The following is a 26,543-nucleotide window of genomic DNA, read 5'->3' on the forward strand; positions in this document are numbered from 1 at the left end:
TAAAATATCTCATTCTGCTAACTTCATCAGGGTGGCTATAGGTTGTTTTCTTGGGTGGGGAGGGGGGATTTGGTTTAAGGCAGGTCTTTCAGTGTGAGGACTTGACTAGGATTGTATAAGAATCCTGATATGATGGTGGACACAGTGAGATGCAGGTTTGAGGTGAGGGTTTCAGAGCTCAAGTCTTGAATAAACAATCATTTGATGCTATTTAGGGTTACTTAAATGAACAGTAAAGTCATTTGTAACTTTGATTTTCCTGGGCAAGAGTTTCCCAGAATACTCAAAGTATGTTGATGAAGACAATGGAATTAGTAAAACCATGGGGCTGAAGATGCGTCATGTAGGCATGTTAATATGGACAGTGGGTCCTCAACTGGGATGTGAGAGTGACAGATTGAAGACAAGAGAACCAGTGAGGAGCTGTTAGAATTTTCCAAGCAAGAGATAAGAATGTAAGTAAGGTCCTGGCCTCTTGAAGCACAGGACACGGGAGCACAGATGGTTTTTCCCGAGGAAGGCTCTGTGAGCCTTACCAGCTGCCTGTTGTGCCGTGGATCTGTGGGGCTCAGTGGATGCTGCAGAGTGGATGGAAAACCTAAGAATAAGCAGGCATAGGGGGAGGGAGAATGGCAGAAATTGACATCTTGGGGACACCCCTAGGCTAGATGGGAGAGAGACTGGGAAAGTGAGTCAGTGGGAGAAGCTGTGACTCAGGTAGGAGCAGTGACCTGATGGAGGATGGAGGCGGGGGAAGGGATCTTTTAAGCAGTGTCAGGGCTCTGGAGAAATCATCTTTCTAGAAGTTGGGTGGTGAAGAAAGGAAAGGTGGCAGATTTGAGGAGGAATTCAGTGCTGTTCAGCGGAGGGGCAGGATAAAACCAGTCCCAGGGAAGGAGCAGGGGCAGCTTGTTCCTTGAGACAGAAGAGTGGGATAGAAGCATTGGTGTGGATAATGGGGAGAGGGGGAGATCGGATAGTGACCTTTAATGCTCTGGTTGAGGTGAGTCCCTGCCGAGAGCTGAGGAGCACAGGTGTGTTGGATGCTCCCAAAGGTGATGAACCTTATCTGCAAGACCTTTCCCTCTATGTTACTGGAGGGCAAAGATGATCCTGACGTCCAGCACATAACCACTCATTCCTTTTACTTGGAGAAAAGTCCTTTTATTGCCACATTTGTATTGCCTGCATAAAATTGTGAGCTCTCTTTTAATTGCCAGATTTTATGTCTCCTTGGTGTCTTTTGGGGTTTTTGTTATTAAAAATGTTTTAGGTTTGCTCTTCTCTACTTAAATAAAAGGAACAGATATTTAATTTGTCAAGTACTACAAAATTATTAAATTAGATAAAAGAGGGTTGGAGATAGACTCACTGTGTTACTACTGGATGAGATATAACGTGGATGACTATTAAAAATAGAGTAAGGAAACTATGCTGTTGAAAACAAAAACCTTAACCTATAGATTTGGTCAACCACTGATTGATTAGCCTAGCAATATTGCTTTCCTTTTTAAAGTTGAGGGTTAGTGCTTTTGGAAACATCTTTTGATAAGTACCATACGAATGCAAATTAGAGTACTTATTGACATTTGCTTAGAATATGCTCATATTCTTGTAACATATTCGTAAACACACCAGTGATTTTAAACAATTTTAGATGTTTAGATATTTAGCCTTTTATCACCTCCACCACTCAGGAAGAGTATAATCACATTTCATTCTTATGTGTCCTAGCTCCACTCGCAGTTCGCAGCCTCCAGGATTTAGCTCGCATAGCAATCCGGGGTACTATTAAGAAGATAATTCACCAGGAAACAATGAGCAAAAATGGAAATGGACTCAAGAATACTCCCAGGTTTAAACGAAGGCGAGTTCGCCGCCGTCGAATGGAAACGATTGTCTTTTTGGACAAAGAGGTCTTTGCTAGTCGAATTTCCAACCCCTCTGACGACAACAATTGTGAAGACCCCGAAGACGAACGGCGGGATGAAGAAGAAAAGACCTCCCCAGAAACGAAGCCGGACCCCCCAGTTAACTTTCTACGTGAGAAGGTCCTGAGCCTCCCTCTGCCAGATCCCCTGAAATACTACCTGCTGTATTACAGAGAAAAATAAGTCTCTTGCTTGAAAAGGGCAACTGGGGAAAAGGAGGTTGCTGGAGTATGACACCTGTGCCACCTGCACAGACAGAATGGAGAAGGAGCCTGCTGTGCCCGTCAGCTTCTCTTTCCAGTTTATTCTTGGTTGTCCTCTAAAATTTTCATTGAGTAGTGTGATTTCTTTAAAAATAACCTGACAAATGTAAACTGCATAGAAGTATGTTTTTGCAAAGGGGTGAGAATCTCCCACAGAAAGTGTTTATATTTAACTCTGATGAAACACTGAATTTAATGTGTTTTAGGCAGCACCATAGAGACTGCATGATGGCTACTTCTCATACAAGATACACACGCTGTGCATTTAAAATGAAAACTGCAACGGAAATTGTTTTGCTTATAATATGTGAAAGAAAGCACAAGTCTGTAATTGTGTAAAATCTTTTCTGGGTGTGATAAACCTATATCCAAGTTTGAATTTTATGTTATCTGCCTCTTTGTTGCTGGTATTGAATTTCACTAAACTTTTTAGTTTTCTAGAAGGGGATCATTTTGAAAAGCCCTCCTTATTTTAATTAAATTAATTAAATCTTATGTGAGTTGTTAATTGTAATTTTTAAAAGGAAAAATTGTGATTGTGGGAGGAGGAATAAAAGTATCATACTATCAGATGTCTTTCTGGAATTCAAAAGACTCCAAAGGAATTTTTTTTCCTGGCACCTTTTGTTACCTTTAAAAGGACCAATGTCTAGTAATCCCTAAAAGAATATCCTGAAAAATGAGACAAGTTGTGTGTGTTTAACTAATAAGCTAAATTAATTTTACTCAAACAGAAGGAATGATTATTTACCCAACATTAATGACTGTTAAGAGTTTCTAAGGCACTGACAAGCTGGTTTCTCCTAACAGGTGGGAAGTATCAAGACTAGGAAATTAACTGGGGACTGTTAGAGGTTTCTTCTTTACAAGGTTTAAAATGGTTAACTGATCACAAGGATTACATGGTTAACAAACAGTGACTTGCATTCCTTTGACATAGAACAACCCCCCATCTAGAGCCTATGTGTTCAGATACTGCTCATTTCCTTACCATAGTAGACAAAGGAGCCACAGATGCCACCAACCCTTCTGCATTCCTAGAATTCACTGCCCCCTAGCCATCCATATAGGCCCTCGGGTCTTACCTAAGCCCCAGCCCACTCCCACTGACTAGCCTGTTCTCACCTATAGATGTACTGTATAAGTTCATAACTGCCTCTGCCAAAGGTGCACTGAAGTTTATTCTTCAGACTCCCTCCGTTGGGAGAGCTTCCCAATTAAACCCTTGCCTGCCGTCACTGGTTTCTGTGTCCCAATTGTCTCACCCCGACCTCTAACAGGGACTGTATTACAGACAGCTTGTGCTTGATGGACTTCAGTGTGCTATTTTTCTGTAACCACATTAGAGTACTGCTTCATATCTTTTGTCTTTTATAATTCTGGAGGAAAAAATTTGTTAGTTTCATAATTTTTCTTAAAAACAAATATATTTTTAGGAGCTCTATTGCATTAGAACAGTTGAACTCCAGTGACTTGTGAAATAAATCTTCTCCAGGCCTTGTGATGATATACATTGACAGCCAGAAATGACCAAGTTGTGGATCTGAAAGAAATGACAGTACTTAACTGGTCAGATGGCAGAGTGTTGTGAAGGTTATATTGTTTATTCCTAAAGATTGGTTCTTTCTGAAGCTTTTTTTTTTTTTAACCCAAAGGAAAGAATAATATAAAATGTTAACAATAAACTCAAACCCTCAAGAGTGTTGAGTAGAATTAAGCATCCAGATTTTAGAATTAAGTTTCACCCTTGGGAGTTGCTGGGTTTCATTAACTGAGCTCTGGTTATTTTGGGCCTTTTCTGTTTTTGTAATAACAATCATTTTCACCACGTGATACAATCTGCATGCATAGGAGGAAAAACATGTATACTGCCCTAGATTTGTAAATACAAGCTATTTTATGTAAAGTTCAAGTTTTGTTTAACTGCTTTTAACTGAAAGGTATCATTCTTTCAGAGAGAAATGCTGGTTTAAGTTTGCTTACTAATACTTCATAGTTTGCAGACATTATTCTAACTGTAGAGACCTCTGTAGATACATGGAGATTTTTGGACATAACATTGAATGAATGGATATGTATGAAATCTGTTATATTAGGTGGTTTGACTTTTTTTTTTTTAACCTCATTTGCCTTTATGTTAGATTGTAAAAACTCTTTACAATGCATAGGGCATGTTTTTCCTGGTTTATGTTAAGCTTTTCCTAGCATTTATATTTACATGTCAGATTGTGCTTTTTTTCAAAACCAGGATTAGTTTTGATAGATAGAAAGGTAGATAGATAGTTAGATAGATAGATGTAATATATGTGAAATAGTTTGAAGTTTATCTTATAAAAATAAAGGGTTATTATAAGTTTTCCTGTGTTTAAGCACCTTAAACCAGAGTTAAGTATAATACACTATTTCCTATTTTCAAACAGATAAATTATAACATAATCTGTATTCTCTGCAAGCTCCTTTATGAAATATATTGTAAACCACATTCTTGTTTACTCATGTTTTGAATAGTCCATATTTTAATATTATGTGACTTTTGTCTTGAAAATTAGTAAGGCCATAAATTTGTGCAAAACAAATTTCAGATTTTATAAATATTAGGTATGTAATATAAAAATAAAATGTATATGAAAAATACTTTTGCCAGTCTGGAATTTTCAGGGGATTAACACAGGGAATTTGAAATACGGTTTTTAATGACATAGATTAAAAAAAACACCGTGGATAAATAACAAAATATATCAATAAAGATAGTTAAGACATTTTAGCCTTTTTGGCATTGCATTTGTTTCATGTGTGGTATTTGACTTTTTGACTATATTCTTTGAAAAAATTTAAAAAATGAAACTTTATTAAGATTATGTGTTTTCTTTCATTTAGATATTTGTATTTTGGTTCTGTACCATTTAAGTAGACTTGGGAAAGTTATATCTAATTAACATATGACTTTGGAATAAGCAAATTGAAAGGCAGCTAGCTCTTAGAACACAAGTAGGAATTTGAAGAGTGTGGTTTTTAGGCACAATTTTCCCGTGTTTTGATTGATAATTAAAAAAAACTCAATGACAACATTAGCTTAAAGTGCATCACAATATGAGTATTTGTCTCAATAATGGTTTCATTCAGTCACTTGATGAATTTTTTTGTCTGTTCTATGCTAAGCTATATGTCAGTGTTGAAAATTAAACCCCTGATTTAACAAATTTACATGAAAACAATGAAGTAAAGAAATGGTGAGAAAAATTGAATGGAGAGTGTAAACTTGATGAGATACAAAGAGGAAGCAGCTTTACTATTTCCACAATTTGGGCCTAGGGGGTGAAGGGTAAGGCCAAGGGCAAAGGCTGGGTCTAAGGTTATGATTTAGGGGTGAGGGTGAGACTGTGGGTTGGGGTTGGGGTGAAGAGCCTGCCCTGGAGAAGTCCCCAGTGCTGCCTCCCTGACCCCTGGGACTTCCAGGAAACTTTCCAACTCTCCTTCCTGAGGCTGAGACCCGCTGAGCTGGCAGGGGATCCCAGGGGAGGCGCCCCAGGCCCATCTCAGCCCCATTTGTTTCTGGGACAGCAGATGATCCCAGAATTTTTTCTCATTTTCCCCTTGTGCAGCCAGTCTGGGTCCCGTCCCGACTGTGATATCAGGCCAAAGCAGCTTCTTTCCTCGTGACTCACTTTAAAGAGCAATTCCTGGAACACTAAGAGATGGGGATCAAAGGCAATATAAAGCAGGGAGGAAGAAAATATTAATGTAACTGGAAGCCTACTGCCTCAGTCTCCCACTCCTGGGTTAAGCAGAAGCAAAGGAAACCAGCTTAAGCAGGTCCTATTGTTTAGGTTCTTTGACTATGCTGGAGAAATGAATTTCAAGAGCATGTCGGGTAAGTTAGGCCAATAATTTATTTAGGTAGGGAGGGAAGAGAAATGGGAGAAAATAACAGATCAGGGGTCCCAGGTAGAGAGGAAGGGGCTGAGAAGTGTTAAAGAGGGCTGGTTTACAGGCTACAATTTTCCATTATAGGTTATAAATGCCCAGGTTTTACTTGTGTGGTGATCCAAGGCGGGGGAGAGGCAGCTGGAGCCCAGGTCCAGGGGCAAGAGAGCATGAAAGAGCACATGCAGGCCCGGCACCGCTTTTTAAACCGCTAATATCCCACCCCAGGGGAGGAGTTGCAGCTGGTCACTGCTTTGATTGCTTATTTCTCCCACCAGTTTCCCAGGAGGGCCCAATGATAAAGTCCTTAGGGAATATCCGGGCTTCTCCTGGCTTCCGGAGGAAGTCTTCTGAGTGGCAGAATCTTGGGGGAGAGTCTTCCTGAAGTCATCTTGGGGTTATTGATGTCCACATGGACTTCTTGCCAGGTTTCAGATCCATCTATTGAGTCCCTGTCTTAACTAGCCTGCTTCATTATAGCCGGAAAAAAGGATGCACAAGAAAGAGCTAAGTCAATACCAATTCAGCACTAAATTCCATTCCTTAAGTGGCAAAAGGAACAGGTAAAAGCCAAAACGGTTGGAATGTCATGGGGGAGGGGCATCTGTTAATCTTAAACTGGAGGACTTGCGCAGGGAAGTTAGACCTCTCGGGTAGGCTGTAACCTCTGAAACATCCAATCTATGGAGAAACAGAAAGGGCTTGCATGCTAGGCTTACGGGTATAAATTGTGTCATTTTCCTTTGTTCGGGGCACCAGCCACGTTTTCTGGTTGTGTGCCCCTTCTTGCAAGATTAAGAGTAAATTTTTTTCTTCTCTACATTCAGGTGATTCTTACTTTCTTCCAGAAGAGGATTTCTTTCTTAAAGACACCGGGGTTTCAAAGAGAGAGTTTGTTTGCTGTATTAGTCAGCCACAGGGGTGCTGATGCAAAAAACCGAACTCTGTTGGCTATTATAAAGGGTATTTATTTGGGATAGAAACCTACAGTCACAAGGCCCTAAAGAGTCTAACTGAAGGTACCTTAAGAAGTACTTTCTCACCCAAAGTCATTGACCATGTGTTGAAACAAGATGGTGGGCGATGTCTGTGAGGGTTCAGCCTTCCTTCCTCATAAGGCTCCATGGTCCCAGCTTCTTCTGATCTCAGCTGTAGGCTGGCATAAGGCTCGTTGTTTTCCTGGGACTCGTTTTCTGGGCTCAGTGTTGTAGAAGTTGAGAGGTTCAATTATTTGCATACAGTGTCCAACAAAATAGTGTAAGACAAAGACAGGAATATTGGCCCGTACAAAGGAAGAGGGGAAAACATTCAGAAACATCATTAAAGAAGATGTTAACATGGACATACTGAACAAAGCCTTTAAAAAATGATCTTAAAAATGCTTCAGGAGTTGAAGGAAAATAGAGAAAGAACTAAAGGACACCAGGAAAAAAAGAACAGTATGAGTTTTAGTAAAGATAGAGGCATTTTAGGAGTGCCAGTATTATTGGAATGTGTTGTTTGGTATGTGTATTAGTCTTCCAAAGGGGTGCTGATGCAAAGTACCAGGAATCTGTTGGCTTTTATAAATGATATTTGTTTCAGGTAAAAGTTTTTAGTTACAAGGCTCCAAAGAGTCCACCTCAAGGCTGCTCTCCCACCAGAGTCAGCTGACAGGTGCTGAAGCGAGATGGTCACTCATCTCTACAGGGTCCAGCCTCCCTCTGGGTTCCTCTCTCAGCTGCAGGCTTGTCTCTCAGGGCTTCCTCTTTCCTGGTAAGGCTTGTTTCTTTCCAGGCCTTCTTCTATCAGTCTTGGCTTTCTCCCCTAGGTCAGCTGCACACTATCAGGTGAATGGCTCATCTCACCCTGGGGCAGGCAGGCCACCAGCTCTGGGTCAGGGGCGGGGACTCAACCTGAGTCCTGCCTCACTGATGTAGCCCAATCGGAAGTCCTAAATTGATTTCATCAAGTAAACTAAATCAGAGGCACGTCACTGAATTTGATACAACCTAAGGGTATCACACCCAGACGAATAGATTAGTTTACAAGAATAATCTTTCTCTTTTTGGGAATTCATAAGTAATCTCAAACTGTCACAGTATTTAACTCCTGTTCTTACTCCCTACAGGTGCTAAAAATACAAAAGCATTAAAAGTAATGATAAATCTGTGTTTCTGGGCATATAATGTACAATCATATAAATGGTACAAATGCGAAAAGAAAGGTGGAGGGACATAGGAGTATAGGAAAAGCATGTGTGCATGCTATTGAAGTTAAGTTTGTGTCTAACCAATATGATTGTTATTTATTTAGGATGTTAAATTTTAAGCCCATGTTAACCACAAGGAAAATAGGTGAAAAGATATCCAGATAGAAATGAGAAGGCATTAAATATTGTACAACACAGACAACCAAATGTATGTAAAAATAGGCATTAACAAAAAAATTGAGGGAACAAAAGGTATAAAAATTACAAAGACTAGCAAAATGGTGGAAGAAAGTTCTGCATTGTCAACAGTGACTTCAAATATAAAAGGAGTCAGCTCCACATTCCTGAAGAAGCCTGACTCTAAGCTGTCTGCAGAGCCTGGCCCTCCTGTGCGTGTGCGGAGCACATCAAGCGCCGCCACTCCTAGGGCAGGTGGTCCAGAGCCTGGCTGCTGTCTGCCCCTGCGTCCCCACAGGCCTCCTTGGTAGCAGGAGCTGTCCTTTCATTGTTGGCGGCCAGGAAAGGGCCTCCAGCCCCTGCAGCTTCAAGGAATGGGAAAGGGGAGGGTGGGAAGAGGGAGCTGTGCATCAAAATTACTCCCCAACCTTTCCTCCCTGCCCCAGAGCTGGTGAGGAGTGCCACCCCAAGGTGAGAGGAGATGGTTCCCTGCCCCAGGAAGGCCCAGCCTCCCCTCCTGGGGTGACCCACATCCCTCCCGCCCCCACCCCACCGCCTCCTGGCGCAGCTGCTGCCTGCTGTCCCCTTTCCCCCTGACCAGCTCCAGTTCCTCTCGGTGCTCCTCCCTCAAGCCTGCCCGTTTCCCCTTGCTCGGCTGCTTTTACTTATTCTGCACCTGTGGTTTGGGGCTCTGAGGAAAATCCTGACCTTGTGCCCCCCTCTTTCTGCGAGGAGCGGGATGGGAAGAGGGGCAGACCCTGTGCTCTGGCTGTGGAGTGTGACTGGGCGTCATGCCGAGACGTTGGCCCTCTGTGGGGCTGTCGTGCTGAAGGAGGCTAGTAAGACGGAATCAGCAGATGGATCTGGAACCTGGCAAGAAGTTCCCATGTCATTCGGTACCCCCCAAGTTGGCTGCTGGAAGACATGAGAAATCCAATTCGGAATGAGATTTCCTCCAGACGCTAGGAGGAGCCCTGGCAATTCTCCAGGGGCCTTACTATTGGACCGTCCTGGGGGATTGATGGGAGGGGTAATCAATCAAAACAGCGAACAGTTGGAACTCCTCCAATGCCATTAGCAAAGGGGCGGAATAATTAGTGGTTTAAAAAGCAAGTGCAAAGCCCCGCTTGCTCTCTCTTGCGTTCTCTTGCCTTTGCCCTGTCCCGGTGCCTATTTGTGCCTTATTCTGGCTTCTTTGCCCCACCTGGATCAATAGGCAAGTAAACCTGGGGACTTACAATCTATAATAGGGAATTGTAATCTGTAAATTGGCCTATTTATCACTTTTCAGCCCCTTCCTCTCTACCTGGGACCCCTGATCTGTTATTTTCTCCCATTTCTCTTCCCTCCCTACCTTAATAAATTACTGGCCTAACTAACCTGACGTGCTCTTGAAATTCATTTCTGCAGCATAGTGAAGAACCTAGACAAAATCCAGGTACAGTGCCGTGTGCCCACCTGGGCTGCCTGCTGAGCTGCCTCTTCCCCTCCCAGGGGCCGGACTGGAGCACCACGGCCAGTGCTGGAGCAGAGCGAACAACACGAGTGGAGGGACCCCAAGCCACATTCTCCGGCTCTTGCTGCACATATCCCCTGCCCTCTTCCCAGGAGAAGCCAGTACCCAGGATAACTGGCCTGATTTGGGTTGGGGACCCTAGAGGGTCCCACCGCCAGCCATGACAAAGGACTGGAGCCAGAGGAGGTGTCGAGCTATGGGAAGGCTGGGGGAGCCCTGGGGCCGAGGCGTGGAGGTGGTGACCATCGCCAGCATCCAGCATCCAGTTCCAGTTCTGCACAGAGAGTAACGGAGGATGGGGGGCATACCGCATAGTCCAGGTGACTGGTGGTCAGCTGGATGGCCAGGGTGATGCATCCACTGGGGGCAGCAAACCATGGCCCAGGTCTGTGTGGACAGGCAGCCAGAGGCCCTGCCTCTGCCCCACCCCACTGCTGCCCCTGTGCCCCCAAGTCCTGCTGCACGCTCCCCAATCCAAAATCCCTTCAATGACCCAGTGGCCAAGGCTGTCAGTGGGGAGGCACGGCTTGCCTATTTCCAGCCTCCAGTGTGGGAGACACGATGGTTGTGTCCGTATGGACTACAGACAGCTTGCTGGCTGGAGGCCAGTTCTGTGTCATGATGGCGCCCCAGGATGTGCTTCAGACAGGAACACAGGTCGACTGCATCCTGAAAATCGATGGCACCAGAAGACCCTGGGATGAGAGAAGGAGAGCTTAGCACAATGAAGTGGAGCTTGTCCAGCTTCTGAAGATCATTCCAGACTCTAATGCAGACAATAGCAAGACAGGAGTGGAACAGGCGGGATCCTGTCCAAGGCCTGCGATGACATCTGCCAGAGCAGCTGGTGCTCAGAGACCTTCAAGGAGGCCCTGTGGCTCCAGATGGACAGTGAGCTCCTGAGGTAGCAGAACGTGGCGGTGAAGAGCTGAGCCCCGCCGATGTCCCCCTGCACTGTCCCAACCCAGGGGACTAGGTACTTCCTAGAAACTGGAAAGTGCAGCTCCAGAGAGCCAGTGAAAAGCCCAGTGGGATGGCCCTTGTCAAGCCTTGCTTGTCTCTCACTCTTCTGCTACATTACAGGGCACCCGACCTTGGATATATCCCTCGAGCATGAGTCCATCACCACCCGAGAGGGTAGTTCTCCGTCTTCCTGAAAGAAGGCTGAGGCTTCGTGTCCCTGGCCCTGGAGCAAGACTGCCCCCCGAGCAAGGCTTTTCAGCCTGCGGCGATGCCTGAACCAGCACAGACCTAAGCCTGCTTTCTCGGAGGAAACAGCAGGACAACCATGCCACTGGACTGTCCTCCGCAGCTGCCATTAAACTCGAGGGCACAGGCCTGCACTGGAACCGACATCCCCACCTGGAACCAGGGGCTTTCTTCAGCTTCAGGCCAGAAGGTTTCATTCCTTAAATTCCGATAATTGCCCCTGTCAGCAGGAAGTAGTTAGAGCTGTCATCACCTCTAATCCAAGATGGAGGAGTGTCCCACTTTCCCACCCTCGAAACCACCCACATCTCAGGGTAGAAGGTTCTAGAAACTTTCACTCTATTGCCTCTTCATGCTTATTCATAGGAGACTTGCTGCCCTGTGAGAAAAGTTATTCTTCTGAAGTCACGTAAACTGGTTCTGGTCACAGAGCATCCAGGCCTCCATTTTGGGGCCAAGCATAACTGCAGCTGAACATGCTCTGCCTAACCCCGCCCTTCTCGAGCTGGATTGGCCCACATCATCCTTAAGCCTGCCACTCACCCATCCTTCCCAAGCTGGATTGGCCTGTGCACCTCATCCCATCCTTAGCCACTCCCTTCAGCCCACCTTCCCCAGATGGCACAAAACCCTGGCACCCATATTGTTTGGGGAGACTGATCTGATACTTGCCTCCAGTCTCCTTGCTGGCTGGTCATGCAATAAACTCTTTTCTTGAAATCCTGGTGACTCAGTATTGGCTTCTGTGCACATCAGGTAAATGAGCCCTCTTGGTAGTATCAGTCTCAATCATTAAAAACTATTGAAGTCATATAATATATATTCTTTGACCACAACGGAATGAAGCTACAAATCAATAAAAGAGGAAGAAAGGTAAAATTCACAAATATATGGAAATTAAAGAGTACACTCTTAAATAACTAATGGGTTAAAGAGGAAATCAGAAGCAAAATTAGGTAATATCTTAAGGTGAATGAAAATGAAAACACAACATCCCAAATCTTATGGGACACAGCAAAGGCAGGGCTGAAAGGGAAATTTATAGCGCTAAATGCTTCCATTAAAGAAGAAAGACTTCAGAGACCTAGCCTCAAAACTGGAAGAACTAGAAAAAAGAAGAGCAAAGCAAACCCAAAGTGAGCGAAGGAAGGAATAACAAAAATTAGAGTAGAGGTAAATAAACAGAAAAAAAGAACAAGAGAATCAACAAAATCAAAAGTGGGTTCTTTGAAAAAAATCAATAAATTGACAAACCTGTAGCTAGACTGAGTGAAAAAAAAAGAGGATACAAATAATGAAAATCAGAAATGAAAGGGGGGCATTGCTACTGACCCTGCTGAAGTTAAAGGGACTATAAGAGGATACTATGAACAACTTTACACCAATAAATTAGATAACCTAGATAAAATGGACAAAATCTTAGAAACATGCAAACTATTAATATCTACATTGACTCGAGGAGAAATACAAGACCTCAAAAAAAAACAATTACTAGTAAAGAGATTGAATCATTCATCCAAAAACTCCCCAAAAAGAGAAGCCCAGGGCCAGATGGCTTCACAGGGGAATTCTACCAAACATTTCAAGAAGACAACTCCAATTCTTCTCAAACTCTTTCAAAAAAACCTGAAGAGGAGGAAACACTCCCTAATTCATTCTACAAGGCCAGCATTACCCTCATACCAAAGCTAGATAAAGGTACCACAAGAAAAAAAAAATGCAGACCAATGTCTATGAATATAGATCCAAAAATCATCAACCAGCAAACTGAATCCAACAGCATGCTGAAAGAATTATACAGCATGATCAAGTGGGATTTATCCCTGGTATGCAAGGATGGTTCAACACAAGAAAATCAATGTACTACACGAAATTATTGAAATGAAGAAAAATAATCCACAAGATCATCTCAATTGATGTGGAAAAGGCACTTGACAAAATCCAGCACTGTTGCTTGATAAAAACATTTAGAACACTAGAAATAGAGTGAAACTTCCCATTATGATAAAGGGCATATATGAAAAGCCCACAGCTAACATCCTACTTAATGGCAAAAGACCTCTAAATTAGGAACAAAACAAAGATGACCACTGTCACCATTTTTATTCAACATTGTACTGGAAGTTCTTTTCAGAGAAGTTAGGTGAGGAAAAGAAATACAAGGCATCTAAATTGGAAAGGAAGATGTAAAGCCTTCCCTATTTGCAGATGATCTATGATCCTATAAACAGAAAATTCTGAAAAATCCACAACAAAGCTCCTAGAGCTAATAAATGAATTTAATAAAGTGGTGGAGTACCAGATCAATACCAAAAAATCAGTAGTGTTTCTATACACAAGCAATGAACAGTTGGAAGAAGAAACAAGAAAACAATCCACTTACTATAGCAACTAAAAGAATCAAACTTCTAGGAATAAATCTAACCAAGGATAAAAAGGACTTATACACAAAAAACTATGAAACATTGCTAAAAGGAATCAACAGGACCTAATTAAATGGAAGGACATTCCATATTCATGGGTTGGAAGGCTGAATATAATTTTCAACCCTACCCAAAGCAATTTATAGACTCAATACAATCCCAATAAAAATTCCAACAGCCTTTGCAGAAATGGAAAAGAGGGTCATTAAATTTAGGTAATGACTATTTGGGGAAGGGTAAGGAGCCCTGAATAGATAAAGCCATCTTGAAAATGAAAGAATGAAGTTGGGAGAGTCATACTTCCCAATCTTAAAACTTGTTATATGAATTCAGTTAAAAAAAAACCTATAATTATTAAACATTGATTCAATTAAAAAAACTGTAATTATTAAACATGAATTCAATTTTTAAAAGTCCTGTAATTATTAAACACAAATTCAATGAAAGCCTGTAATTATTAAACATGAAATCATTTAAAAGACCTGTAATTATTAAACAAATTTAGTTAAAAAACCCATAATTATGAAACGTATTCCATTAAAAAATAACTTATTACAAAGCCACAATAATCAAAACAGCACGGCACTGGCACAAGGACAGACATACAGATCAATGGTATGGAACTGAGAGTTCAAAAATCAATTCTCACATGTATGGCCAAATGATATTTGACAAGGTGGCAAACACCACTAAATTGGGAAAGAATAGTCTCTTCAATGAATGGTGCTGGGAAAACAGTATCTCCATTTGCAAAAATAAAAAGGAGGAGGACTACTACCTCATACCTTATACAAAAATCAACGCAAAATGAATCAGAGACCAAGAAGCAGATGTGGCTCAACCAGTTGGGTGCCTGCCTACCACATGGAAGGTCCTGGATTTGGGTCCCGGTGTCTCCTAAAGAAGAGCAGATGCTGTACTCATCTCCAATGAGCTAGATGTTGCACCCACCACAATGAACAGACACCTAAATGAGCAAATGCTTAAATGAGGAGATGCCTAAATGAACAGATACCTAAACAAGCAGATGCCATAAGCCAGCAGATACCACAGCCTGCAGGGAGTGGATGTGGCTCAAGCCATTGGGCACTTTCTTCCCATGTGGGAGGTCCTGGGTTTGGTTCCCAGTGCTACCTGGAGAAGGTGAGCAAACAAGGAGTAGACAGATGAGTGAACCATATGGGGAAAAGGGGGGAGTAAATATTTAAAAAACAAAAAAAAATATTTAAAAAAATGGATCAAAGACCTACATACAAGAGTTAGAACTATCAAACTCCCAGAATAAAATGTAGGAAGCATCTCCAGGATCTTGTGTTTGGCAATGGTTTCTTAAGACTTTACACCCAAAGCACAAGTAACAAAATAAGAAGTAGATAAATGGAACCTCATCAAAACTAAAAACTTTCATGCCTCAAAGGACTTTATCATGAAAATAAAATGACAACCTACAGAATGGGAGGAAATATTTGCCCAATTGAAAAATGGGCAAAAGGCTTGAACAAACATCTCTCCAAAGAAGAAATACAATGGCCAGAAAGCATGTGAATAGATGCTCAACATCCTTAGCCATCAGGGAAATGCAAATCAAAACATCAGTGAAGGGAAGTGAACTTGGCCTAATGGATAGTGCATCTGCCTACCACATGGGAGGGCTGCGGTTCAAACCCTGGGCCTCCTTGACCTGTGTGGAGCTGGCCCATGCTCAGTGCTGATGCGCGCGAGGAGTGCCGTGCCACGCAGGACACACATGGAGAGCTGACACAAGATGATGCAACAAAAGGAAACACAGATTCCTGGTGCCACTGATAAGGATAGAAGGGGTCACAGAAGAACACACAGCGAAAAAAAAACCCCCACAAAACCTCAGTGAGATGTCATTTCACATTCATTAGAATGACTGCTATTAAAAAAAAAACAACAATAGAAAGTAACAAGCATTGGCTGTTATTGTTGTTATTGGTAATGTAAAATGATGCAGCCACTGTGGAAGAGTTGGGCCATTCCTCAGAAAGCTAGGTATAGAATTACCATATGACACAACAATCTACTAGGTATATAACCCCAAAGAACTGAAAGCAGGGACTTAAACAGCTATTTGCCCACTGATGTGCCTAGCAATATTCACAATTGTCAATAGATGGAAGGAACCCAAGTGCTCATCAGCCAATGAATGGATAAATAAAGCGTCGTATATTCATACAATGGAATATTATTCCACTGTAAAAAAGAATGAAGTCCTGATATATGTGACAACATTGATCATGTTGGACAATATCATGTTGAGTGAATTAAGCCAGAACAACAACAAAAAAAGACAAGTATTGTATGGTGTCACTCATTTGAAAGAATTAGAATAGGCAAGCTCATAAAATATGAATATAGAATATAGGTTACCCAGGGATGGGATGGGGATAGGGAATGGGAAGTTAAGGCTTAAACTCTACTGGGTGCCTATTTGGAATGATGGAAATGTTCCCGTAATGGGTGGTCATGATGGTAGCATGACATTGTGAACACAATTAACAGCACTGAAATATATATCTGAATGTGATTAAAAAAGGACATGAGAATTGTAGGAAGATGATGTTGAACTAACAGGCAGAGCTGAATGCTCTTACAAAAACAATGGAGAATAAGCCAAAAGCTGTCTAGGAGACCTGCTTTGGGGGTCAGCAAACCAGGACAGTGATACACAACTCCCAGGATGGTGAAGGCAGAGAGAAGAATCTGAAATGACAAACATGAGTTATCAAGCCTTTGTGGTGGCTGGGAAGGGCTCCCCTCCCCCAGCCCCCAAGTTACTAAGCTGGGGTAAAACCCTTGGCTCACTGCAGCTGACTGAGAGGGGAACAGACATCTTCCTCCCTGTGAGTTTTTCAAGAGAAAAGGGAGGGAGAGTCAGGGGGCTTTTCTTCAGTGAATTTGGCCAGAAAAGTCCACTTGGAATCTCTGATCTGGAGATTCAACCCAGGAACACAGGAGGGGTAGAGACTGAAGCACCTCCACGGAAAGTTACACTGAGGAGCACCATTTGCTGGCTGGTCTGGAAATTGCATGGACAAAAACTTCTCTGTTCTCTTTATTTTCTAACCAGTGGGAGAAAATCTTCACCTAGTAATGAGTCCCTGGCTTGATAATGATAGCTTAAGGTGGGTGCTTTTAAACACCTAGAACACGTTGAACTGAATATCAAAGAAGAGCTGTGAAGAAAAAAAACAACCAAACCAAACCAATAGGCAATAGAGAGAGAAATTGGCCATCAGAGTAAATTCACCAACATATTCAGATGCCTAGACATCATCAAAAAATTACAAGCCATACTAGGAGACAGGAAGAGATGGCCAAGCCAAAAGAACTAACCAAATATCCTGAAGAGATACAGCATTTAACACAATTAATCAGTGATAATCACACAACTCTTCTAAATCACTTCAAAGAATTTAAAGAAAATATGACTAAAGAAATAAAGGATATTAAAAAGACACTGGGCGAGCATAAAGAACAATTTAAAAGCCTGCAAAGAAAAGTAACAGACCTTATGGGAATGAAAGACATGATGAATGGGATTAAAAATATGTTAGAGGGAAGTGGACTTGGCCCAATGGATAGGGCATCCGCCTACCACATGGGAGGTCTGCGGTTCAAACCCCAGGCCTCCTTGACTCATGTGGAGCTGGCCCATGCGCAGTGCTGACGTGCACAAGGAGTGCCGTGCCATGCAGGGGTGTCCCCCGCATAGGGGAGCCCCATGCGCAAGGAGTGCGCCCCCTTAGGCGAGCCGCCCAGCGTGAAAGAAAGTGCAACCTGCCCAAAGAATGGCGCCGCACACACAGAGAGCTAACACAACAAAAAGAAACACAGATTTCCGGTGCCGCTGATAAGGATAGAAGCTGTCACAGAAGAACACACAGCAAATGGACACAGAGAGAAGACAACTGGGGGGGCGGGGGGAGTGGAGAGAAATAAATAAAAAAATAAATCTTTAAAAATGAAAAGAGGCACATAAGAACAGATTTGAATTGCTTGAAGACAATATAGGTGATTTTGAAGACAGAACATCCAAACTGGAAAAGACAGGAGAACAGAAAGAGAAGAGATTGGAAAAAATGGAACAGAGTCTCAGGGAATTGAATGATAATGTGAAACACACAGAAGAAGAAGAGAATGGAAAAGGGACAGAAGGAATATTTGAGGAAAATAATGAATGAAAACTTCCCAACACTTATGAAAGACATAAATATCAATATCCAAGAAGGATAATGTACCCCAAACAAGATAAATCTGAATAGACCTACCCCGAGATACCTACTATTCAGAATGACAAATATCAGAGATAAAGAGAGGATTCTGAAAGCAGCAAGAGAAAAACAAAGCATCACATACAAAGGAAACTCAGTAAGATTAAGTGCCAACCTCTCACCAGAAACCATGGAAGCGAGAAGAAAGTGGTATGATGTATTTAAGGTACTAAAAGAAAAAACTGCCGGCCAAGAATTCTGTATCTGGCAAAACTGTGCTTCAAAAATGACGGTGAGTTCAAACTCTTCACAGACAAGCAAAAAATGGTAGAATATGTTACTAAATGACCAGAATTACAAGAGGTATTAAAGGGATGGTTGCAGCCCAAAAGGAAGAAAACAAATGGTTAAAGCATATCATGGTGTTTGTAACTAGCAGAGTTATTATATGGGTATGCTGTTGGTTGAAAGGGAAATTCTAAGATCATGTATATTGCTAGAAGGAAAGCTAAAAATTGTAACATGGGACAGTTTAAAAGAGTAAAACCTAATGTAAAACACTAATATGGGTGATATTGCATATTTATGTTTTTATAAAATATAAATACAAATATACCAGAGAAGGAAAAAGAATGGTACTTATGTATGGCAGGGGAAGCATAGAGAGATTGAGAGGTGATGAGTTTTATTATTATTGAAATAATGAAAGTGCTCTAAGAATGATTAAAGTGATGAATGCACAAATATGGGATTACACTAAATACCACTGATTATATTCTTTGAATGTATTTATGCTTTATTAATATCTATTAATAAAATAGATTTGTTTACAAAACAAAAACAAAAACACAAGGAGATACCAGGGCACACCTCTTTTTAAAAATTTTTTAAAGATTTCTTTATTTATTCATTTCTCTCCTCTTCTCTCTACCCTCCACCCTGGTTGTCTGTTCTCTGTGTCTTTTTGCTACGTCTTCTTTGTCCGCTTCTGTTGTTGTCAGTGGCATGGGAATCTGTGTTTCTTTTTATTGCGTCATCTTGTTGTGTCAGCTTTCCGTGTGTGCAGCACCATTCCTGGGCAGCCTGCACTTTCTTTCACGCTGGGTGGCTCTCCTTATGGGGCGCACTCCTTGCACATGGGGCTCCCCTATGTGGGGGACACCCCTCCGTGGCAGGGCACTCCTTGCATGCATCAGCACTGCGCATAGGCCAGCTCCACATGGGTCAAGGATGCCCTAACCACTGGGCCAAGTCCGCAGCCAGGATACACCTCTTAGAATGGCTAAAATTTAAAAGACTGACCATACCAAGTGTTGACAAGGACATGGAGAAACTGAAACTCCCATACACTGCTGGCGAGAATCTCAAATGTACAACCACTTTGTAAAACAGTTTGACAGTTTCATAAAAAGTATGATCTACATGGTTAGCCACTCACAGGTATTTACTCAAAAGTAAAAGCATAAATCCATACCAAGTCTATTCACAAATGTTCATAACAGCTTTATTTGTAGTAACTAAAAGCTGGAAACCAATCAAATGTACATAAATAGGTGAATGGGTAAACAACTGTTTTATAGCCATACAATGGAAACTGCTCAGCAATATGAAGAACTGGACTAGTGATACACACTGCTATATGTATGAATCTCAAAATAACTATGCTAAGTAGAAGAAGAGAGACCAAAAAATTATATTCTATGCAATTCCATTTTTATAAAATTCTGGAAAATGCAAACTAAGTGGACCAGTTGTTGCCTGGAGATGGGGTAGTGACAGGAAAGGAATGGGAAGAAGGGATTACAAAGGGACAAAAGGACACATTTGGGGTTGATGCATGTCTTCATTATCTTGATTATGATGATGATTTCACAGGTGAATGCATAACTCAAAGCTCATCAAATTGTATACTTCTAAGAGGCATGTAGTGATATATCATTGTGATTCTAATTTGTATTTTCTTTATGACTAATGAGGGGTTGGGATCATTATAGGCTTGGACCCCATGAGAGAAATCTAGGCTGGGCAGAGAGGTTTGGGAGCCATTGTGTAAGAAATGGTTGAACCTATGGATTTGAGTTCCTCCATCAGGGATGGGGAAAGAAGCCTCAGATGAATGGCCAAAAAGTAAAGTTGTTCTTTGATGAGAAATTCTAGGCCTTACTGATATCAAGAATCAGACTCAGAAGAACTAGATGATGGAGAACCTACTTTCCAAGCCTGTATTCTACCATATCTAAAGGATGTGTGAATCTAAGTGGGAGAAAGCCCCCAAACAAACTGAGGTTTTGTGGACTAACAATGACCTTGAGTAAGTGACAGACTTGAAAATATAATGACAGTTCACAAAGTCTATTCCCTGATCCTAGAGAACTCCTGCCATGGAGTCTCTGAGAACAAGAATTCTCTTGGCAAAATTCCCAGCAGGTGTGCACAGCCCTTGTACCTTGGGCCCACTGTGGGAAATGCAGGACGGTAGCCTTCTGAGAACAAGAACCTGACCTTGTTGGCTGTGGCTCTAAGGGCAATTCTTTAGGACCATCAGTTACTAAAAGTAAATCCAGAGGCCAGTGAACAAGGGAAACAGCTTGTGAGACCAAAAAGTGGCCCTGAGACATCCATAGCACACCTCCAAATGGCCATCCCTCTCTGCAGATGGGTTCCTGGGTGTTGAACATTTTGGTTCATCTTACATTGTCTGTGTCTAGTAGTGGGAGGCAACGACATGAAGTAAACATGACATAAGGCAAATGGGATGAGTTCCACCTATGGGAGGCACAGGCAGTAGGGTTTGTGTCCCAGAGGACCTGGGCCAGTTCGAAAGTTCTGCTCTGGAAGTTCATGCCAAGTTGGGATCAGAGTTAGTGCTAGAAGCCAGCTAAGGTCAGAGGGAAGCAGAGATCCTAAATCAGATGGTAAAGTCACATGACAGAGAGGAAACTGGAAAATGGTGCTAAGGAGTCCCAGAGACTCAAAGAGGCAGAGAGAGAAAGTGTCAATACCCCAGATGCCCATTTATTTTTATATTTTTTATTTTATTATTATTTTTAGAACAAAACAGGTATATTTCTGTTGGACTACCTGATACAGAGGATAGTGTTGTATGGATGGATAGTATGACAAATAATACAAATATATTTTATTTGAAATAAAAATGCTTATACAGCTCAACAGGTCACCTGGAAACACTCTTGCTTGACTGTATTACTGGAGCAAAAACAAAGCTGAAGCGCAATCACCCTTCCTTTTTGACATGTATTTGGAAATAGGTAGGAAGACACTACTTGGATTTTAAAAAACTGACCTTCCATTAAGGCCTGGTCATAGAAGTATAAACAATGTAAATGATCCATCATTACCAGTTGTCATATCATATCTATGTCACCTGTGTACTCTGAAACCAAACACACATACCTGCCAATATACCTGGGAAGTGTTGTTATATCACCGTTGGGTTCGCGCTCTTGGCAGGCAGAACTGAAGAACTGTAATTTGGAAAAAGTTTTACATCTAATTTAGAACAAATCACTAGTATTTTCTTAAAAAACGGGTTACAATCAAAAGATACTGACTGGAAGTTATCCTTCTCACTTTGGTTCATTTTTAGTTTTTATTTATGACTTACAGTTGTTTAATTCATTTGCTTATAATACAATCCTGCCACAAAGTATTAAAGTACAAGATACCTATTACTCCTTCAACATCTGCATTCTTCAAGTTTTATATTTACTCTACTATATCCACTACTATGTCAGTAGTTCTTGAGTAAAAAAAATAAATAAATAAATGGGTAAAACTCTCTTCTAAAACTGCGATGCATATAACTACAATGGTACTAAATGAGAGGAAGACAATGAGGGAAGGGTAAGAAAAAAACACAAAAACCAAACACGTTCATGTGCACGGAACGTGGGTCAAGTTTTTGGATTTAAAAACTACTTCCCCAGAGAAGCTGGTAATGGAATTTCCAGAAAACTTCCTTTGCACTCGAAAAAGAACCTGAAAGTCCCAATCCAAAATTTTGAAAACTACAGTTATGAGATGCTATAAGTGATAATCAAAGCAGTTGGATGAGTGTGCCTTCCATTTAGCTATAGTCTGTAAGACAGCCTCTTTAGCTGTTGGTGAATCAGTAAAAACAATGACGTATCAGAAGTGCTTTGCAGGATGGGGTAGAAAAGTATTGAACATATTACCTGTCTGTACCAGTAACAGGGCTTCATGGCTGGGAAAATTTCTAAACAGTGAAATGATTCCCGAATAGAGCTCTCTCCAACACTAAATGTGGCAGAAAACAACAACAACAACAACAAAAAGATTTACAAGTAAATATAGCAGAACAGAAAATTACAAGGCAGAGAACACAAATGAATCAAAACAATGCTAGAGGTTCAGCAGTATTCCATGAGGCTAGAAAACCAGTTAACTTTGAAAACCCTAGCAAAATATCACTCTTGTTTATAAACCACCTATTTATCATATGACTATATGTTGAATACTCCTTTTCTCCCCCATGTACTGAAGAATTCTATATTCAGCCTTTAAGCATTCTGCATTTCTTTGCTAATCTTGTAGCTGAATATCTTGTTCAGTTGATTTTGGTGCTGGTAACTGGAAGCTGCTGGCGCTAGGCCTTGAACGTGGTGTCTGACATTGTTTGATAGTTTTCACTAATGGCTGTCTGACACTCATTTTCTGCATGCTCTATGATTTTAATAAACTCCTTGGCGGTTTGCACTTCATTCGAAACAGATACTGAATCCTGTACATCTTTGTGATTAACCAACTGAACATTGCCATCTTCATAATAGTGAACCTGAATCTTAAGCACTCCAACCCCCTGGGCTGTAGGTGGTGTCATGGTGAACTTCCACTCTGATCTCCAACGACCATTCCAGAAGTTTTTAGGCTGAAACTGGTGGCTTTCAATACGTGCGATAATCGTCTGTTGCCCATCTATAGTTTTAGAGTAAATAGTACAGAAGCCGTTGGAATAATGATCTTTCACATAGGCCCTTAAAGCACTGTCTCAGGATTCTGTCCAAGACTTCAGTCCTCCATCTACTTCCTCTTGGCTGGGGGTCACTTGCTTCTTTCCATAAGTGATCAAACTTAAAGGAAATTTTGTTTCTTGGATCTAAAAATCTGCTATTACCCAGGTCTCCATGTTCTGTAATTAAGACCCGATCGTCATATCCTTCTATCTTCACAGGTGTGAACTGATCCATGTTATATTGGACAAATGCATGTGCTGCCCCCTCCCTGAGAAGATTGTCATTATTAAATAGTAGCTGTACATCATTAAACACTTCTTTAAATTCCCCTGGGGGTGCATGAGCAATGAATTTAGCAGCTATGCGCAACTTCTCATCTGACACCCGATCCTCGAGTAGTGCCATCTTGGGCTGCTCTGGCCCAGCCCATCCACCCGCTCTAGGCTGGCCGGGAAGGAAGCCAAGTGATGGAATCACAGCCGTGGCAGCCCAAAGGATCCGCCCCACAACGCCCACGGAGGGGTGCCATGCCAATTCCTGGCGGAGGTAGCGGCTCTGAGTGCCAGTACACCAGGAAGTCGTCTTTGCCTTAAGTGATTTTAAGTTGATTATCTGAGTTACAGTCCTTTCCTCATTCATTTCTTTTTCTTTTTTGGAGGTACTGGGGCTGGGAACTTAACCCTGGACCTCCAATGTGAGAAGCTGGTGCTCAAGTACTGAGCCACATCGGCTCCCTCATTTGTTTCTTGGATGCTGCAGGCGTGTTTCCACTGCTTTTGGCGCAGGAGCTCTAAATTCCATCTGCCCAAACAGCAGTTGCTACTCCTATAAGATTTCCCGCCACCAGTGATCTCCGTGGCAGCCTAGTCCAAAGCACTAAACGCTGTTTGGCTCCTGGAATGATCGATGGGTTTTCCAACCCCAGGAATGGGGTGAAAGATGACCCTCACATCTTATGTAAGCAAAAAACCACTCGGGCTCACAGCTCGGTGCAGTTCCTTCAGAACAGGTGCCCATATCTGCCCCTTCCCCAGCCCTCGAAGGCATATGTAGCCTCAGTCTGGGGACATTCTTCAGCACCGTCCAAATCTCGGTTCCTGCCCTCAGGATTCGACCTTCAAATAGGCCAACTTCAGGTCCTCCCCCAAATGCCCATTTAAAAAATCTTAGTTCCCAGCAGCACTGACAGTTTCTGTGAGGTCTCTGTAACTTTAAAGAGATTCAGTTACCCCATCTTTCTAACAGAGATGGAACCCTCTACTCTTCTCATATCACAGAGTTATTGCAGACAACAAACCAGGAACTGTTTATAAAGTGTGGAGGGCCACGCACCTGTGAGGGGTTATTATTTGTTGAAGATGATGGTCCAAAACTTTTCAGAGAAGCAGGGATTTTAATGGGAATGTGGCCAGGAAACAAGTCAATTGTGCCATTGCCAATTTAATGCAGAGCAGTTTAATGTGGTAGATATGGAACTCCTATTTATTATCGGATGCCCAGCACAGGCTCTGAAGAACTCACCACCAGGCCCAGGCTTCCTCTGTGCCCCATCAGTGCAGCTTAGACCTGGCAGAGAGGCTCTTTCTGCAGTGGGTGGTGTTCAGAATGTGTCCAGCTGCTGCTCTGAGCCAGCACTGAGGGTCCCTGGATAGTGTTGTTGGACTTCTCCCCCTACAGCCCAGGTCACCCCTAACCTTGGTCCCAACATCTTGGCTTCCTCTTCCTTCTGCAGAGCCCAATTCTGAGACATCAGCTTGTCCACAGCTTCAGCCTGCCCAGGTTATGACAATGAACAGATCAGAGAGAACATCGAGAACATCTGTGCCTGGCTCATAGAGGGTGTGCAATAGATGTTAGCTGTATTAATATTTTTATTACTATCATCATCATCATCATCATCATCATTAGGCTATGAGGCACAGATAAGAATAATTAGAATTCAACGAAAAATATGATGGGGTCTAGCAGGGAATGAAGAGACTCAGAATAGCAGAGATAGAAAGATCTGGAAAGCTCCCCCAGTCCAGCATGTACCTCCTGGTACATGCTCATGGCACCATCCCAGCCCTGCTTTCTCCATTGATGAGGAACTCTCTTCCTCCTGCCTCTAGAGACAGCCATCGTCCTGACTGTAGGAAGCCTTTCCCATAGTGGCCTGAGTTTCTTGGCAGTGTTTTGAGCATTTGAGCAGCCCTGGTTGCTGAGGGTGAAATCACTTGGAGCCAATTCTGAGCTCTCAGAGCTTTGGTGGATGTGGGGCAGGAAGGGGCAGAACTGTACTTGGAGGGGTAGAGGGAAGTGGGGAGGAGGGTCCTGGGAATGATCCTGGCCTTACACTGATGTTGACCAATGACAAGGGATGACAAGTGGCAGGAACAGACCCAGGAGTGACTCTGATGATGATTCCACAGTGGTCCCCAGGAGGCGAGACACGTCATCTCCCTGCCTAGAATGCTCTCACCTTGGGAGGAAGGACAGGACCAAGATGCTGAGAAGCTACAGGAGGAGAAGACGAGAGGCCAGTGGAAAGCACATCCTTAGCACAGCCTCGGAAGAGAAGCTGGAGAAGTAGGGCCCACAAAAGTCTTCAGCAAAGCCCAGGGCGCACAGAAAGTCTTCAGCAAACCCCAGGGCACACAGAAAGTCTTCAACAAAGCCCAGGGACAGGCAGTTGACTGGGTGCACTCCTGAGCTCCTAGAATGCTTTGCCCTGAGCTTCCCTTCATGTTGTAGGTTCAAATCTAGTCTCTGTCATGTGCTGTCTGGGCAGGAGACTTACTTCCTTTGAACCTCAGTTTCCTTTTTTGTAAAAAAGGAGGTAGTAACTCATTCACACACACTTGTTTTACTTTTTACCTGTGGATTCGGTCACATTCTCAAGCACTCAATAGGAGAATTTTCAAGGGCAAATGAAGGTGACCTGTCTTTCAGAAGAAAAGGTATCCATTCTATGAATGGATTAAGTATTGCATAGCAAGAGGATTGTAGCAAATTTTATTCAATCAAAAAAATATTTACTGAGCACCTACTGTCTGCCAGGCATTTTGTGAAGATAGAGAGAAATTTCAGATAGTTGTTATCCAATGGATGTCATAAATACATGAACAGAAAATTCAAGCACACTGTGCCCGGCTATCATGGGGAAGCACTGGGTACTCTGGGAAATTGGCAAAGGGACATCCGATCCAGCCTTTGTATGGGGGAAGGAAAATGTCAGATGGTTTCCCAAGGAGGAGACGGCCTGATGCAAGGGAAGGAGTGTGAGTGAGTCAGGACATGGCAGGGATTCTAGACATAGGGAATAGCATTCCCAAAGCCAAGAAGGTGTGGGGGAGGGAATTAGGAGCAGTCTCTGTTACTCATGGGAGCATGCAAACAGGGGTGGGAGGATGAGACCCTAGAGGCAGGCAGTGGCTTCAAGCTGTTACCGAGCTGCTCCTTCATCCTCTGATTGATGGGGGCACCACTGGGTAGTTGTAGGTGAGGCAGGGACCTATTGAGCTTTGCACATGATCATTTCTGGTGGCTGGCATGGATGGGTCTGAGTGGGCAAGAGTGGAGTTGGGGGAGCAGCTGGGAGGCCAGTACAGAGGTCCATGGGAGAGGTGACGAGGCCCGAACTGGGTAGTGGTGGTGGGCATGGAGTGAGGAGGATGGACCAGGGAGTTATTCTGGTG

At 42.6% G+C, this 26,543-nt stretch overlaps 1 protein-coding gene and 2 pseudogenes across 4 annotated transcripts in view; 2 read left to right on the forward strand and 1 right to left on the reverse strand.

The window, feature by feature from the left end:
• The window catches only part of PCMTD2 (protein-L-isoaspartate (D-aspartate) O-methyltransferase domain containing 2), a 40,070-nt gene extending 35,112 nt beyond the window's left edge, over positions 1-4,958 (forward strand). For all 4 annotated transcript variants that reach the window (XM_023590656.3, XM_004464916.4, XM_023590657.2 and 1 more), the window contains exon 6: positions 1,735-4,958. In XM_023590656.3, the coding sequence (XP_023446424.1) occupies positions 1,735-2,114 (380 nt within the window). In that variant the 3' untranslated portion in view covers positions 2,115-4,958. The remainder of the gene's footprint in view (positions 1-1,734) is intronic.
• Positions 4,959-6,058: 1,100 nt separating this feature from the next.
• Positions 6,059-12,568, forward strand: LOC111765693 (upstream stimulatory factor 2 pseudogene; annotated as a pseudogene).
• A 9,845-nt stretch (positions 12,569-22,413) lies between these two features.
• On the reverse strand, positions 22,414-23,271 carry LOC101431423 (F-actin-capping protein subunit alpha-1-like; annotated as a pseudogene).
• Positions 23,272-26,543: the final 3,272 nt, after the last annotated feature.

Source organism: Dasypus novemcinctus, chromosome 24 (assembly GCF_030445035.2).
Source record: "Dasypus novemcinctus isolate mDasNov1 chromosome 24, mDasNov1.1.hap2, whole genome shotgun sequence".
In the NCBI taxonomy this organism is placed as follows: Eukaryota; Metazoa; Chordata; class Mammalia; order Cingulata; family Dasypodidae; genus Dasypus; species Dasypus novemcinctus.